Genomic DNA, 17,762 nt, shown 5'->3' with positions numbered 1-17,762 from the left:
TATATAATACAACCATTGAGTAGGCAATTAAATTTACGCGAATAAATTGACAACGTAATACACAAAATACCCACAAAATATAAAGGTTAAAAATTAAATTAAATCTATAGTATTTTTACTACCGTAGTAGTAGCCACTGGAAGCAAAATACTTGTTTTCTATTAAAAATAACAACTACTACTAAGCTGTTTTCACTGCAGCAAGGTGCTGCATAGAAGCTGATCATCTAAATGCATACTATCGCTCCATGGCATCTAACTTCCCATATACCGTGCCACCTAAGCATTTTCTAATTCATACCAAAAACTTTTTTCTTTTTACCCACTGATGCTGGGGAAATTAAATCCATATTCAAAGAAATAAAGGGCAAAACCTCGTCGGGATGGTACAGGTTGCCATAAAGTGTTATTAAAACTCTACCTACACCGGCGTTAGTTTGTTTAGCTCATGTAGTGAATGAGTTTTTTACAAATGGCCTATTTTCTCCTTGTCTTAAGAGGGCTAACATTATTCCAATTCACAAGAAAGGTGATCTAAATAAATCTTGCAATTTTCGTCTTATAGCATTGCTTCTTGTGCTAGGAAAGATAGTGGAGAAGCTGATTAAGGTAAGAGCCGTTTCTTTTCTTAACAGGCATACTGCAACTGCTTGATCCGCATCAATGTTGATTTTTTTAAATCTAGAAATACAGGTGATGCAATGTTTGTATTCTTAGGGAGCTGTATCTCAAGCTCAATACAGGTGACAGTGCAGCTTCGATATTCTGTGATTTGTCGAAAGCTTTCGGTTGCGTGCACCATCCAACCATGTTACGTAACCTGGAAATTTATGAGGAATCGCTCTGAAGTGGTTTTGCTCTTACATATCAAATCGTAAGCAGATAATTTTCTTTAATAATTGATTTTCCTCTGAATTGGCTATTTCTTTTTGGTGTCCTACAGGGATCAGTCTTGGGTCCCTATTGGGTGCTATTCTTAATGTACATTAACGATTTGCTTCGATTGAACATTAGTGGAGACTAAACGTTTTTTGCAGATGATACAACAATACTTTGACCTGACAGGGATCTTCAAGAAGTGAAATGTGCAATTGTTCGCGATATGTAGTGTCTGAAGCAGTGGTGTAATTCCAATAGTCTCGTGCTCAATATTTTTAAAACTAATATTCTGAACTTTAAGTGCCACTTAGGTGAAATATCTTTCAGCAATAAGACATTTTTACATTCATGTACTGCGAAGTTCCCGGATCTGTACATTGGTGATTCCTTAACCGCTTAACTAATCAAATTAAAAATACAAACCCTGTTAAAAAAATCTTTTTTTTTATGGCTTAAAATAAATTTTGGATTAATTTTATAAGCAGTTTTTTTTAATCACTTTTTTACCAGAAAATTTAGTGCTAGTATTATCCCGAGTTTTTTCGGGTAAAAATAAAAAATGTAAATGAGGTGTCATATAAATACAAATTTGGCAGTAAATTATAACACAGTTAATTTAGGATAAATAAAAACAAAATTGATACTTTTTGAATTTGTATTTTATTACTTTTACAAACAAAATCAATCACAAAAATACAAAAAGATGCCGATTCACTAAAAGTAATTTTTGAAATAAAATAAACATGTAATTCATTCATTGGCACACTTTATTAGGATTTGCGTATAATGTTGACTAAAAAATTGGGAAAAATTAGTTACAAAAATAATAAAATACAATTTTTCCAAAAGTCTGTCTTAGTATGATATAGTTTGAAGCATAGTACCACACATTAGCCAACTTCACAATCTGCACACCAATATCTTGATTCTTTTCGTATTTTTTTGCCATTTGCATCTTTTTTACGGCTGCATACTTGACACACTCGTGTTGGATTTTGCTTTTTATCTGTAGCAGGTATATAATCAGGAAAATGACGTTCTGTGATTCTTAGGGGATTGGAAAGTGCTGAGGGACGTCCTTTACAATGAGTTTCAACTGAACAGTAATTTTCCAACATTTTAGATATGAAATCCATTCTAAATTGGAGATGCGTTTTGAGTCCACCTTTTTTTATACAACACGAAACTATTCCATAAAGCATGTTCAAAGAGGTGAAAAAATATTTTTTTGTAATAATATTTTTTACCACGTTTTGGAGTAATTGGTCGGCTAAATGCTGGTCAACTTTGTCAACTCCACCCATTTTTCATTATAGTCATCTATTGCTACAGGTTTTTGAACTTCTTTTCCTTGCTTTTTCTTGATGACCATTGCGCAATTGTGAATTGTAGATAAAACAGGTACTTCCCTTTTATCCTTCTATTTTATGACTAGCACTGTCCCCCTTTGAAATGCTATAGCTTAATTTTTTTTCTTCAGTTTTTTTTTCATGTCTTGTGGTAGATCCTTCCTATTACACCATAAGTATCTGTTTTTGACGCTATCAAGATGTCGTCTCATTAAAGTATAAAAATTATCTCTAGTAAGGCAATGTCCCTTCATGAGTAAAGGCTTTATAAGAGTCATTACAATTTTAGTAGAACTAGGTAAATTATCGTATGACTCGTCAAATTTTGTGCCCTTCCCTGTGTATCCCAAATGTGAGTCCCAAATGTAACCACTAGAAGATTCGCACAACATGTAATTTTTTATTCCAAATCTGGCTCGTTTGTTTGGAATATACTGGAACTATCCTAATCTGCCTTTATACAATAATAAGCTCTCGTCTATGGTAAAGTTCCTTTCTAATGAATATAGTGTCTTATTTTTTCATTTAGGTAGGTAAAAATATCCCAAATTTTATTCAATATGGACACGGATGTGTATTAGCATCATAGTTTTCGATAATAGAAAAATGCAAAAATTGTTACCTTAGCAAACATGGGAGTGGCTATTATAGATTTCTTGGACCAGTAGAGCGATAAATCCGGTTTTTTTATGAGAGACTGCATGATATTTATTGTAAAAAACACTCTTATTTCATCATAAGTTGCTGGTTTCCATTCATCTCTGGTTCTTAGAAGCCGAAAAATTCTCCGAGTCTGACTGGCATACCGGTTTGTTTCCAAAACAATTCTGCTAACAAGCTCATTATCAAAAAACAACTTGAAAAAAGGTCAAACACGATTGGCCAGTAAATTGAAATCTTGGAGGGCATGCTGCAGGACTATTATACTTTGAACAGTCCACTGGCGAGCATTTATTAGAGGCTGCGTATCACTTACATTTGACTCTTCATCAGAAGACGAACTATTAACTTTTTCTTCCTTACTTGACCCCGACTCGTCCAAACTATAATTTTCAACGTAAGAATCGCTCGACGACATTTTAACACCCGTTCTATGAAAAAACCAATACTAAACTAAAATCTAACAAACGAGTAAACCACGACGATAAAATCAGGATCATGTGACACCGAGGACCAATAGAAAGACATAATAAAATTCTTGGAAATGATGGTATCAAGCGCACGCAATAATTCGGTTTAGCGCCTAAACATTTATTCTGTAGCCCGAACAAATTCGGATAAGAAATAAATAAAACAAACTTACGAACGAACTAACTTGGGATAGTTAAATTTTGACGCATAGCACTAAGACAACTTTATTCGGGATATGAAGTTAAGAGGTTAAAATTTGAAAACCACATAATTCAGTTGAACAGAAAACTTACTTAGTACTTTACTAAAACTAGAAAAACTTGTATATTTCTCTCTAATGGAATCACATCTTCATTATTCCATCCTGGAGGTCTTGTGCAGAATATTTGTTTTACTCAGTATTCTTATTACAAAAACGGGCACTACCTGCGATATGCTAAAATTTGACAGTCGTGTAGTCTGTGGGCCTTGTTCACAAAAAATTCAGAGAATAACTGTATTTTACTCAGCCATATAATACAAGACAGATTTTTTTTCTATCTTTATCTATACCGAGGTCTGAGCAAGTGAAAGTCCATAATTTATAACGGAAAAAACTCTCATTAAGAAAACAACATTGTGTGAGGAAATTTCGAAAAACATTAAAGAAACTATTATTAACAAAATCATATTATTCCTTGCAGGAATATTTTAACGACTCTCTCAATTAGTTAATAGGTTTAAATGCATGTATGATGCTTTTTTTTTAGAGTTTTATTCAAATGTTTTTTATTTTATTTGATTAAATCATTGTATGTCCTATATTACTTTAAATTAAGTTTACACTCTATTATTTTATATGCAACCTAAAACTAAAAGAATAATAAACGTGCTTTGCGTATTGACTAACTTATAAATTAAGATAGATTTATAAGATAGATAGACTTATAAATTAATATAGAAATTAAGGATTAAGAGATAAGGCTTTTTACATAACATTATTTTGTTAGTTACAAATACAGCTACTTTTTGACTTTGACTTTTTTCAATGGTCTTACATGAGTCTTCAAAGTACTACCTCATACTAAGGTGTAGCTGTACTAGTGCCATGTAGGGGAGACCGGGGACAATTGAAACAATTTCTAAATATTTATTTTTTCCTCTTAGAGAAAATCATATTTACAGCTAAAAAATTTGTACAAGGATATTTATTAATTCCTTGTATATTTTAAATCAGGTTATTCTACTTATTATATATAATGCCTGTAAGATATATATTGTATATTGTTTCGTCCCCGGAGACGGGGACAGTTTAAACACATACCAGGGACAGTTGAAACACCACTAAGAATAAACAAAATATTTATTTTAATACTGAAATAACATTCAATTTAGAAATACGAAGAAAAAAACATTGATACATATAATTTTTACACTTAAATAAAGCCAAATTTTTTATTCAAAAGTTTTAAACAACGTAATAATTATCCTAATGCTGAAATAAAGATAAATTAGCAAAGTAGAATATTTATTCTGACATGCAGTTATGACAGACACTGGTATTTTTGGATCACCAATTTTTTTTCACTTTCTTCTTTTTTTTTTGCTTCATATTCTTGTTGAATAGTATCTTTTTCTGGTGTGTCCGTATAAATGGCGGATTTTCTACTTTTGCGTTTCCCTGTAGTTTTCCGAGGAAGAGCTTTTGGTAACGGCCTCATTACCGTATAGACCGTATAAAATTTGAGATGCCTTTATTATGTATTTAACAATGGATTTTTCCTGCTCAACGTTAAATACTTGTCGTACGCACCTATATCCCATTGTTATAGTTTCAGTGGACCCTTGTTCAATAGATTTTTTCTTTTTCTTAATAAATCTGCCTAATGTAACATGTTTCAGTTCAAACAAATCTGCCGCAGACCTTACGGATGCTCCAATTTTTAATAACCTCCCTATACGCATTTTCGTAAGCCAAGTTGGATTTGGTACCTCTATTTCTTTTCCTGAGCCTTTAACGTGGTACTCTATAACAAAATAATAGCCCTCAGAGAGTTTGTTATAATCAGTTAATCAGTTTACGCAGAAATAATACCAAAAGCCTTCTATAAATTATGTTTCAACTGTCCCCGTAAAATTATTTACATCTTATTTCAATTGTCCTTTTCAGGTTTTTCTTGGCAAAATATTATTTTTCTTTAAACTCTTTAATTAAAACTAACAAGTTTAGGCTGCTAAACCTAAGCAAAAACATAAAAAAATTGATTAAAAACAAAAAAGTGGTGTACTTTTTAGATGAAACATAAAAATTACTTTGTTGACATAAAATAAGAGAGCCAAGCGCAAACACACCCAATTTGCTCAACTGCTAGTTTCACCAGAGACAACCAAATTGGTTGTCTCTGGTTTCACACTGTCGAGTAGAAATGTGGAATTAGTCAAACGTTGTGAGGCTGCGTACACGAGTTTTTACCTTGGCGTCTAAAAAAAATGGCGACTGTTTCATCCGTTCCCTGTTTCAATTGTCCCCGGTCTCCCCTACATTAATTTTAAATATGAAAAGTCAAAATATTTTTTTAATTCCTTAAACTTGCCAAGAAATAGTTCGTTTCTAAAGTGGAACGTGTACCACATCTAAATCATTGATTTTTTTAGTAGATTTAGTTTTGATTTGTTTATATGGAAGAGAAATATTTCATTTATTAAAAATATGCAATAAATCAGTATAACAGCCAAATGGCACAAAATACGTTTTCTCAAAATAAATTATTAGTTTTTTATTATTAAACTACCTGAACATTTTAAATAATATGCATATACTATTACTTATTTAATGCATATTATTTAAAATGTTCATTCGTATTTTAAGTGCTTATTTTTTTGGAGAGACTATCGTTGTTTACTGAATAATAAACCATGAAGAAATTGTTACTTAATTTATTACTTCATAGATCCATATAAAAGGAATATAAGTTAAAATAATCATGATCATTTAAAGCCATTTTAGAGTATGTACGTTTATAAAATTTCATTTTAACCCACTATATTTGGACTTCTTGCGTAAGCTTATAAAATTTTTAGATTATAAACTAGTTTAAAAGAAAGGCCAATTAAGTTTTAGTACTTAAATTATATTTATTATTCAAAATATTAATGGCTATGACTAATATTTAGCTAATTATTATAATAATGCTTAGTATTTTTTATAAATGAGTTTAAACAAAAGGTAATTTAAAGAGATTATTGTTAATAACCTATTGAGCATACTGGTTAAGGTGAAATATTAATTTTTTACGTTACACTTCTAGCAGATATTACAAGTCTAAGAATATTTTTGATATTCTAAATGAATATATTTAATGCATTTAATATATGTAGTTATTGTGCATAACTTTAGTGAAAAATACTATCACGTATGCAATTATTTTATTAATTTTTAGTATACCTTTAAATGATTTTAAATAAGAATTAATTTAATGAAAATTATTTTTAGGAACATTTTAGGAAAATTCACACGTAAATTTTTTAACACATTTCTAGTTTAAATGCATAAATTATGCATATTGTGTATAAATTTAATGGATGCGACTATCGTTTACTAAAGAATAAGCTATGTTGAAATTAGTACTTACTATATAATTTTTTAGATATTTTTTAAAACACCATTATAAAAGGAAGGTATCTTAAAATAATTGTAATTATTAAAAACCAATCTAGAATACTTTAAATAATAAATTTTTATTTTTAATATATATTTTTTTGCATTTGGATAAGCTAATTTTTATTTATAATTTTTTTAGGTTCCTATAGGCTAGTTCCAAAAGAAAGCAAATAAAGTAGGTTTTACAAAGACTACTAGCAGCTTTCAAGAAATATCAAATAAATAACTATTGAGATATCCAAATAGTTCACTTATTCGTCATTCACTTAGATATTATTCTGTTTTAAATGCATAATTTGTGTAATACTTAAATGGATATTTTTATCAATTTACGAATTATTGTACTAATTTTTAGTTTTCTAAAAATGAGATAAATAGGTGAAAATTCTAAGGTGGTAAGTACTAAAAACCTTTTAAGGATATTTGAAATATGCTTTATAAAAATTAAATATTTCTTGAAAAACTAAATTCTCTTTTCTTATTCTACTTTACTCAGCAGCTTTTATAAAAGAAATTCCAACTAGGTTTCTATATCAGGCGGGCAAATCCACGGATCTGGCACTACACCACCTTGTGAGAAAGGTGGAGGGTGCTCTGGCTAGTGGCAAGGCCTGTCTGGGTGCGTTTCTAGACATTGAAGAAGCGTTTGACAACAACACTTTCGCATTAATCTACCAAGCACTCGAGAGCCGCGGCTCAGAACCCTGTTTGGTTAGCTTAATAGAGGCCATGCTCTCGAAACGTCATGTATCTGCCCAGCTCAACAACGAGATTGTCGAAACGTTGGCGGTTAGGGGCTGCCTGCAGGGAGGAGTATTGTCTCCTACCTTGTGGTGCCTTGTGGTCGACAGCCTGATAGATCTTTTAAACAATGCTGGCCTATACACACAGGCCTACGCTAATGATCTAGTAATCCTTTGCCCAGGGAGAGACGCCATCTCAATGCGGAGCCCTATGATGAGAGTCCTGCGTATGGTGGACATACGGTGCCTCTCGGGGGGTCTCAGGATTAACCCCAAAAAAAAAGAGCTCCTACTATTCACGAGGAGACGTAACTTTGGCACGCCCCTATTATATCTCTAGGTGGCGTGCAGCTGCATTAATCCAGGACAGTTCGATTTCTGGGAATTAAGTTAGATCCCAAACTCTCCTGGCACGATCATGCAGACACCAGAATGAAGAAGGCCACCTGCGCGTTATGTGCCTGCAAGCGGGCTTTCGGCCATACCTGGGGTCTGTCTCCTAAGATCCTCCACTGGATCTACTCGCGCATTGTGAGACCTCTTCTCACATACGGGGCTATCGTTTGGTGGCCATGTACGTAGAAAGCGAAAATTCGTGCTCAACTGGACAGAGTCCAACGTCTTGCATGTCTCAGCATAACGGGTTCCATGCGGACGGCGCCAATTAGAGCACTTGAGACTCTGCTGAGCCTTTCGCCTCTGGACCTCGTTGTGCAATTCGAGGCAATGAGGACTGCGTACAGGCTAGTGACAGGTCTTTTAACCGGTCACTGGCACTTAAGAAGCCATCTCCACACTATCGGTATTGCGGACAACCTGGAATGCCGATGGTGCTGTGAGGAGGATGAAACCGTTGACCATGTAGTCGGGGAGTTCCCAGCACTCACGCGCGCCAGGTTCAAATACTTGGGTAACACTTTTAGTGTACTGAGTGACTTTAAGTCCTTCAGACCAGAGAGCCATATCGGTTTCTCTAAGGCCGTTGGGCTCTGGTAAACCCCGGTGGGGCATGACGGGTCCATCAGGAGCCCTATATGCACAACTGCCTTAGCAGCCCATTGTTTCGACAATTCAATTCAATTCATTCAACTAGGTTTCTATTTTTCTAGTTTTCTAACTTTTACAGTACTCTAAGTATTTGTAATTAACAAATGATTTAAACTTGTTTTCTTTAAATGGAGAAATAAGAATCAATGTGCATAACTTACTTGATGATACTATTATTTAATGAAAAATAATTCTTTAATATATAAATTATTAGATTATTAGTAGAGCAGGATAAAAGAAAGAACATTTAAAGAAATAATTAATTAAAATATTGTGATGGATAAAATTACATTCTGGTACATACTTTTAAATTATATGAGTTCTATTTACTTATTTAAGCTATTTGATTATACAAAACTAAATAAAAATATTGCCAGAGTTCATTTATTCTTCTCTAAATTAAAAACTAAAGTAAAAGCATGGAAAATTATACAAATTTTAATTAATTTTTTTATCTTTTTCTACCTACATACAATGTATATACGTACTTTGTACATTATTTTCCTCGAATGCGGTTAGTATAGATTTGTGTCGGCAAGTTCTAGTATTGAGTTTATAAGTGAAAGGACTAAAATGCGATTTTTTATTTAATGCTTTAGCCTGTAATAATTTTAAATTAACTGCTATTATTATACAATTCAATTGGTATTTTGGAAATTATGACTTAACCCGGGTGCTATTTTGTTTTATTTATTTTTTGCGGGGCTGGAGGTAATTAACCACAGTCGAGTAACTCTAATTAATAATATCCGCAAATTTATTTAAATAAGAGAAATTATTCGCATAATCTTATAATTGTATTACGTTTTTATTTATAGAAATTGTGAGGTTATACATAATTTATGAAATGAAACTTGTGAAAAAATGTGAGTTTTATGTTTATTATTTTTTTAGGCCGTCAATTATTTACGATGGCGAAACTGTTAAAGTATAACAGCAGCAAAACACACCTAAATTGTATAATTAGTTCATCGATCAAACATATAGACTAGGTGGAATTTGAAGTGATTATTGATGATTTAGTGAATTTCTGTGAATGAATATTGAAAAGAAACATTCATTTTATGGCTATATAATAACAAAATAATAGTCATACCCATTAAAGTTATATACAAAAGAGATAAAATATAGTTGGAAAATATTGTTTTAAAATACTGTGTAAACCTTTAGAATTGCTTTTTTATTATCTTTTATTTACACTTAATAGAAAAAAATATTAAATAACTAATTCCGTGATAGTCACATTGATTAAAGTTATTCATAAAAAGCCTAATGTATGCATTAAAAATAGAATTTGTGCAAAAAAGATATATAGAAATATTTGTTACTGTATATTTAATAAGTAGACTTGATCTTGTATCTCAAGAATTTTTTTTCCCATAAAACAAATTTAAAAATCTTAAATATATATAATAAATCACTAATACAAAACCATAGTTTTATTGTGCCAATCCTTACAATGTATAAAACAATCCCAATTTTCCTTCACTCTCCCGTAACAAATCCAGCAATTTATCACCCACAATTTAATAATTTCCTAATCTGTTATATTAATGTACCAAAACCTCACGATTTATTAGGAAATAATTAGGCATAACACGCGACCTTATGATGTGCGAATTTTAACATGTGCCAAAGCCAATAAAATATACGCAGTCACGGTTAAGAGTCTTTAGTTACACGAAGAATGGACATGGTTGAACGAGAAGTCCCGCAATCTCTGCATATGGAATATTAATTATTTTGATTATAGTAGAAATGTATTGGAAAGAACAAATTTGTTATGGAAATTTTGCAAGAGGAATTAGTAAGGTCAATACAGTTGTTCTTGTTCTAACATTTATTATACTTACTTACGTGGTTTTTCCAAATAAAAGTTACCCTTAGGATGAGTAGGAGTGGTGAAAGAGTGAAAAGTTCGATTCAATTAATCAATAATACAAATTAAAAGTACATCGTATTCATTAAAGTTATGCACAATTAGGATAATTCAAATGGGCATTCATTCACAAATTCGTTTACATTTTTTTTTTCAATTAAAATCCATTCTTTCAGAGAGCACGAATGGTAAGAGAGTGTAAGGTTCGATTTAACTAATTTATTATTAACTGAACGCAAACAGTATCCTTTAAAGTCTTACAGAAAAAAACATAATTGAAGTGAAACATGAAATGGAACCTAGGAAACATTTTTTACGATAATATCATCTGAATGTGTGAATTTCGAGAAATAATTATTTTTTATTTGGTGATCATTCAATTTTTATTTAACTATTTTTGATAAATTAAATGCATTTTTTTGTTTATGCTTTTCATTCTATAGAAGGACATGAAATAATCAGATATATTCATCTACTTTTATTTTTCTTTTTGATTTTTATTTGATTAACTTTTATATTAATAAATATAATTTTTAGTAAATATCTATTAACAAAATTAGATAAATTTATAATTTCGTTATTAGAAATTTTTAATTATTACTTAGTAAAAAATACAATTTAAATAAATATAATTTCTATATTTAAAAAAATGATGTTATTTTAGTTACTTATTGAGATAATAATATTAATCATAACTCATGTTAATCGCACAATTTTCTTTATATATTATTATTCTTATGTTAAATTAATTTAAGCTTCTCACTAAATTTCCTTATGATATTTTAGGTACAATTTATATATCGATTATTTTGGTATAATTTACACAACAACATCGAAAAAAACATCTTTTTATTACCCATTTTTATGGTATATATGACAGAGGTGGTAATACAATAACAAAAATTTTACCTAAAAATTGGGATTTTCTTGCATAGTTTTCTACATTATACAAAATCTTTCTTAGTTTTTCTCTTTTTTAGTTATTTTATGGCTTTTTGATAAATTATTTAAAGTCTCATAGTCATAAATGTAGTACTAAAAGAAAATTGTCACAATTAAAATTAAATGCATGATATTAATACACAAGAAGCAATAATCTTTGGTATAACTAAAGTAAATGTGATATATGTTTAAAATTTTAATAATATTTTTTATCACTCATTGCTCTTCTTACTTTCTAATTCTTATATTAAAATGGCGTGTTTTTCTTTTATTATTTGACTTTTATTTTATTATTTATTAAGGCTTAACTAATACAGACACTAAAAAAAATAAAAACAAAAGAATAAAGTTATAAAAATAACTAAAATGAAAAATTCACTTGTATTAACTAATATTTTAAAATGTTTGGCTAGCTCTAATATTTTCCTATATTTATTAATAATTTAACTAACTAACCATATCAAAAAGCTGCTTCTATGTCATCCTTAAATCCACATCGTTTTTAATGAATATTTTAAAATAAAGTGAGGTAATTAAAAATCTTTGATAAGAACAGAAACAAATGTATTTAAAATTAAAATTCCATTTATATTCTTCTATAATAAAAAAAATGTTTTATATTATTTTAAGTTTTCGGCAATTTTCTTATTTACTATTTAATTTTTTAGATAACCTTATTATTCTTATAGTAAATTAACTTAACTTTTTTCACTGCACTTCGTTACGATATCTTAAACTAAAATGGAAATATAAAGATATAAATAAAATTGTACTTTTTAATCTGTTTTTGTATCACCTCTGTATTTAGCTATTACGGTCCAGAAAATAGTGACTTTCTAGTATAATTTACACAATAATATAGAAAAACATATATTTTTGCCATCATTTTTGATATATCTATGACTGAGATGGCAATATAACAATGAAAATTCAATTTCTACTTTCTTTTTCGATATTACTTTTTAAATTTTTCTTTTACTGTCTAGATTATGAATAATGTTTTTTTTTGTATATATGTTTACTCAATTACTGGGATCTGTTTCTGTTATTGTTATTTCTCAAATATATATTTTATTATCTAATTAGCTTTTTGTAGGCAGTATTTATAATTTTATGTCTTAAATAAAATTAATATATATAATAAAATAGTAAGAGTAGAATAGAATTACGCAAATGAAATTAAATGTTTCAGTGCATTGTTACACCGCAAGCATCTTTGGCATAACTGAAATGAATATTGTATATTTCTTATTATTTTTATTTTCATTTTTACACTTTTTATTATTTATTTTATCTATTCAAATAAATTAAATCATCTATTTTTATTTTGTAATTTGGCTTTTACACTTATAATTAAGATAATATTAGAAATTTGCTTGTACCTACTAATATTCTTAAAACTAATATATAGCCAGCTTAATTATTTTGTGGTATTTATCAGAAGTTTATTGAAAATTAAGTATTTTTTAAATGCAGTATAAAATTATTATTGAAAGGTATTTGACCCAATTTTTTGCCTTTTTTTTTATTAAAATAATTTAAATGACTGGTTGTTTCGGCGTACTCGTTTTAAAGTTGGGTTTTCTACATTATCTACAAATTCTTAACTAGTACAGCCTATAATAAAGACTAAAATTTTAAAAATAAATAAAATAAACAATTCACTTTTACCAATTAATATTTTGAAAATGAATACTTGTTCAGGTCTAATATTTTCGTGTATTTGTCAATTACTTATAATTGTTTATTTAAAAAAATGTTAAGGTAGTATACAAATTAATATGAAAAGATGTTTGGTTCATTTTTTGCTTTCTGCATTAAAATAACCAAATTTTTTTTTTTTAATTAAATGCAGACGATAAATATAAAATTCATAAAAAATAATGAAATATAAAATTCAGTCAGCTGTGAATTTTTTGTTTATATTTAATATGAACGTGCACATATTTTATTTCTTTTATTAAATGAAATATATGAACCAACATCAAAATGTTTCATCCTTACCCGGTCTTAAGCCGCATCGTTTATTATTTTTATTATTGTTATATATTTAAATTAAACCTTAGTTTTTATATTAACATAATTCAGTTCACTTCTTCCACAATTTACTTTTAAACTTATCAAAGTAAAACATAATACTAATAAACATTTAATACTCAATTTTCCAGTACGTAACTATTCTGAAAGCAATTGAGTTCGGCATAATTAAATAGGATACAAAATATCTTTAGTTATTAAAAGTCCTTATTAAATTACTTAACAAACTTAAAAGAATTTTTTTTTAATAAATTTTTTGCAAATTTCAGCTTTTCTTAATTTTTTACAAATACTCAATTAAAAAATAATAAAATAGAAAATTTTAATGTTTGGCCCATATATTTATCAATAATTTGCAATAGCTCATTCTAAATAAATGTATTTTATTAAAAGCAATGCAGAAATGCACCACATAGTCATTTTTGATCAATCCTTACCTGGTCTTAAAGCCGGGCCTCACATTAGTCCTATTTACAGCACTACTCCTCACAGTCTTATTTTGAGCGGCGAGTTGCGCAGCACTCGTGCGCGGTAAACGCGATGACACGCCCACCGCTAACTCACTCACGGTACTCACGAGTAACGCGAGAGGCACTATCCAATGATACCTCATGATTCCAACCCTCACGTAAGAATCCTTTTTTCTTATTTTAAGACGATGTTGTTCAGTACTTAAAAAAAGTTAAGGTAAAATTACATTAACAAAAAACAAATCCAATTTTTTTCGGAAAAAATTATTTAAAAAAGCTAAAAATTATGCGTAAATACGGTACGGTACGGTAGTACTACAGCACCTGTCACTTTTGATTCTTAGACGGTTCCGCCGAATTGAATGAACGTTAATGTGATACTAAACGGCTCTTGTGGTACTCGCCGCGGTATCGTCGAGACCAGACGTTCGGTGGTTCGCGAATGTTGTGGTACCAGAGAGGGACTGAAAACGTCGGTGTGAACGTCTTAGAATTGCATGTCGAAAATATGTTTTCTTTTTTTGGGATATGAATTGTGTTATAGTACCTTAGATAGCTTTAAGTCTTTTATTTTGTTTTTTAGTTTTAGTAGTACTTATACCCAGAAATATAGTTTATACAAATTGTTAAAACACTAACACAAATTGTTCCTAGAAGTCAAACACTAATTAATTATATAGACACTGATGATAAACTATAAGATACTCCTAGGATCGAATAACGGAAAAGACCAGTCGAAATTATAACTGTGATAAATTAGATGAAAGACTGCTCGCAGTTAACTGGAATAATGATATCTCTGACGTAAATATATTAGCACTTTTATCATGGATATTATAGTCATTATAGATGAAATGTGCTCAAGAGTTAAAATTATTTAAAAACAGAAATATGTCAGCAAAAAATATAAATAAAAAAGAACTATAATCAGTAGATATAAAAACATCTACGACAAATACAAAGAAAACTTAATAAAATCAAAGTGGAAAAGGAGACTTTTTAAAGATTTCATAAATTCTAATAAAAAGAATTCTAAAGAATTGTGGAAAAATCAAAAAACCCAAGTAAAAAGCATACACCTGAGCTAATTAACTTTAAATTGGAGATAATCAAAGAAGAAGCTTGCAGAGCTCATTGCGTAGTTCTTCATAAGGAATTTTGCACTGAAAAATCAAGTTACCACATTGTATCTACAGGTGTAGATACGCGCAAGGTTCCATTTTGGGCCCATTGCTCTTTTCTTTATATGTTTCTGACATGATATCTTATGTAAAACACTCAACATTATAGCAATATGCGGATAATTCCCAACTATATCTTTAGTTTTGACGTCAAAATCTTCCTATAGCTGAATTTCAGTTTAATCAGGATTTAAAAAGTATTGACCACTTTTCACAGGATCACAACTTAAAATTAAATGCTTTCAAATCTTATACAATAATATTGGGTTGTGGCAAAACTACTTTTGAGGTTTCTTCCAATTTTCATGCACAGATTCGAAATGTTCAGCTACCAGTAGTCAATGAGGTCAAAAATCTGGGCGTGTATTTTGACAGTGGTATTACATTTCAAACTCATATCAAAAATAAACTTGAAATTGCATATATACGCCTAAAAAAACTAATCTACGCTTAAAACATCTAATATTAAATATTATTTATGTAATTCACTAGTTCTCACTTGCTCGATTACTGTGATGTTTTGTATTCTGATTCCTTAACTGAAATAACTGCTTACTCTGTACAAAAACTCCAAAACTGCTTTATGCAATTCGCATTGAAAATACCATTTAGGAATCATATTACTCCCTATTTAAATAACAATTTTATTTTAAATATGAAAAATCCTAGAAAATGCCATATGTACACCTTTATTTATAACATTTTAAAAACTGGAGAGCCTCTATATTCAGTAAATAATTTTAAAAATCATCTTCATATGTATAACACTAGATTTATAAATTTATTTAGAGTCCCACAGCATAGAAACACAAATTTTCAAAAATCTTTTATTTTTGTAGCCTCTCAACTTTGAAATAAATTGCCTGAGCATGTTAAACAATTTTCAATAGAAGTATTTAAAAAATATATTCAAAATTATCTCCTTGAAAAACAGCACTGGAATGCTTAATTTAATTTCAAATAAATACGATTAAAATGTATCCATGAAAATAGCTGTATACATTTTTTTATAGGGCTTTGGTATCCGCCTCGCCGCCATCTAAAATTTATTTACAAGTAGCATTTGTTACATGCCACATTTTCCTTTGCACCCCTTGCGCGTCTACCTACCTTCTTCTGGTATTTCTTTTACTGCTAAAAGAAAAAAACAAAAATTGAATTTATATTAAGAAAAGTACTTGTATTGGCCAGGTTAATAGTTATTATTATTCTTTGTTTTTATTTATTATTCTTTTTTAAATAAAGGGCCTTGCTACACAGGTTTGCACCTGTGCTAACGGTTTCATAATCGAGGCATGGTCCTATTTATCATAATGGTTTATTTATTGTAGATTGATAATTATGTTTGTAATTTTATTGATAAATAAATTTATTTTAAATTTGAATTTGAATATAATGTTTTCAGTCTGGACTGTATGCAACACAACAGCTAAAACACCAATTTTATTTACGGGAGAAAAATGTGATTCATATATTAGTCTGATCACAAGATTCACTTGATTCGATAAATATCGCTTCCTAGCGAAACTAAATTAATTAGCCGTTTTCATTATTGCTGAGACAATTTTTATAATTAAGAGATTTTTACGAACTAAAACGGCTTCATTGCAGTGTTCAGACATGAACACCCTCCTGGAACTGCCTCCTTCAATCAGCTTGGTTTCATTAAAAACTTCAAACCGTCGGATATCAATTTGAATGACAGAGTAATCCATCAATGCCAATTCGCAATAATATTATGTCTTTTGTTAAAATTGCTGTTCAACACAGAAATGTAAATACACTACCGCTCAAAAGTATTTGCCCACATATGACTGTTTTAAAGTTATAACTAAAAATAATAAACCCATCAGTTATTCTTATGAAGCGGTTTATTTATAACAAAATGAATATAAACAATACATTTTTCAAATAATTAAATTTAAGAAAATCAAATTTTGGATTCATCTACATGTCCGCCTCGATTTTTAATAACAGCTTCACAGAGTTTCGGTAGTGTTCTAATTAATTTGTCCAAAGTTTCCTGAGGTATCTTGTGCCACTCTTCTTGGATGATCCTCAATAACTTTCAGAAGATGTTGCATTTGTAATTGACCTAAATATTGCTTGCACAATTTCGACGTGTGCTTGGGGTCATTGTCATGTTGAAAGATGAAGTTTTCCCCAATTATTTGAGTACCAGAAGGAAGTACATTGTCACTTAAAATTGTTTTGTAACCCTCTTTTCGAAGAATTCCCTCTATTCTAATTAAATCTCCTACTGCAGATCCTCCGAAACAACCCACAGTTTTCAACGATCCTTTCATTGGCATAAACATAATATTTTACCCTCCACCAAGGATATAGTTGTGGGTTGTGCTGAGCCTGATAATATTGTTATTGTTAATTCTTTGCTCACTGCGGCAAAACCAACAACTGCTCTTCATGTATCCAACCTAAATTACACTGTATCAGATGATATTTTA

The 17,762-nt window shown here is 29.7% G+C and overlaps 1 protein-coding gene across 1 annotated transcript in view; it reads right to left on the bottom strand.

Annotated features, from left to right (window-relative positions):
• The window catches only part of LOC126750254 (angiopoietin-2), a 204,456-nt gene extending 189,934 nt beyond the window's left edge, over positions 1-14,522 (bottom strand). Inside the window, exon 1 of the mRNA XM_050459814.1 lies at positions 14,084-14,522. Within this exon, the coding sequence (XP_050315771.1) occupies positions 14,084-14,259 (176 nt within the window). The 5' untranslated portion in view covers positions 14,260-14,522. The remainder of the gene's footprint in view (positions 1-14,083) is intronic.
• Between the last annotated feature and the right edge of the window lie 3,240 nt (positions 14,523-17,762).

The sequence above is a fragment of the Anthonomus grandis genome, chromosome 1 (genome assembly GCF_022605725.1).
Source record: "Anthonomus grandis grandis chromosome 1, icAntGran1.3, whole genome shotgun sequence".
Taxonomy (NCBI): domain Eukaryota; kingdom Metazoa; phylum Arthropoda; class Insecta; order Coleoptera; family Curculionidae; genus Anthonomus; species Anthonomus grandis.
The sequence above is the reverse complement of the archived record's forward strand: the minus strand, read 5'-3'. Positions and strand labels throughout refer to the sequence as shown.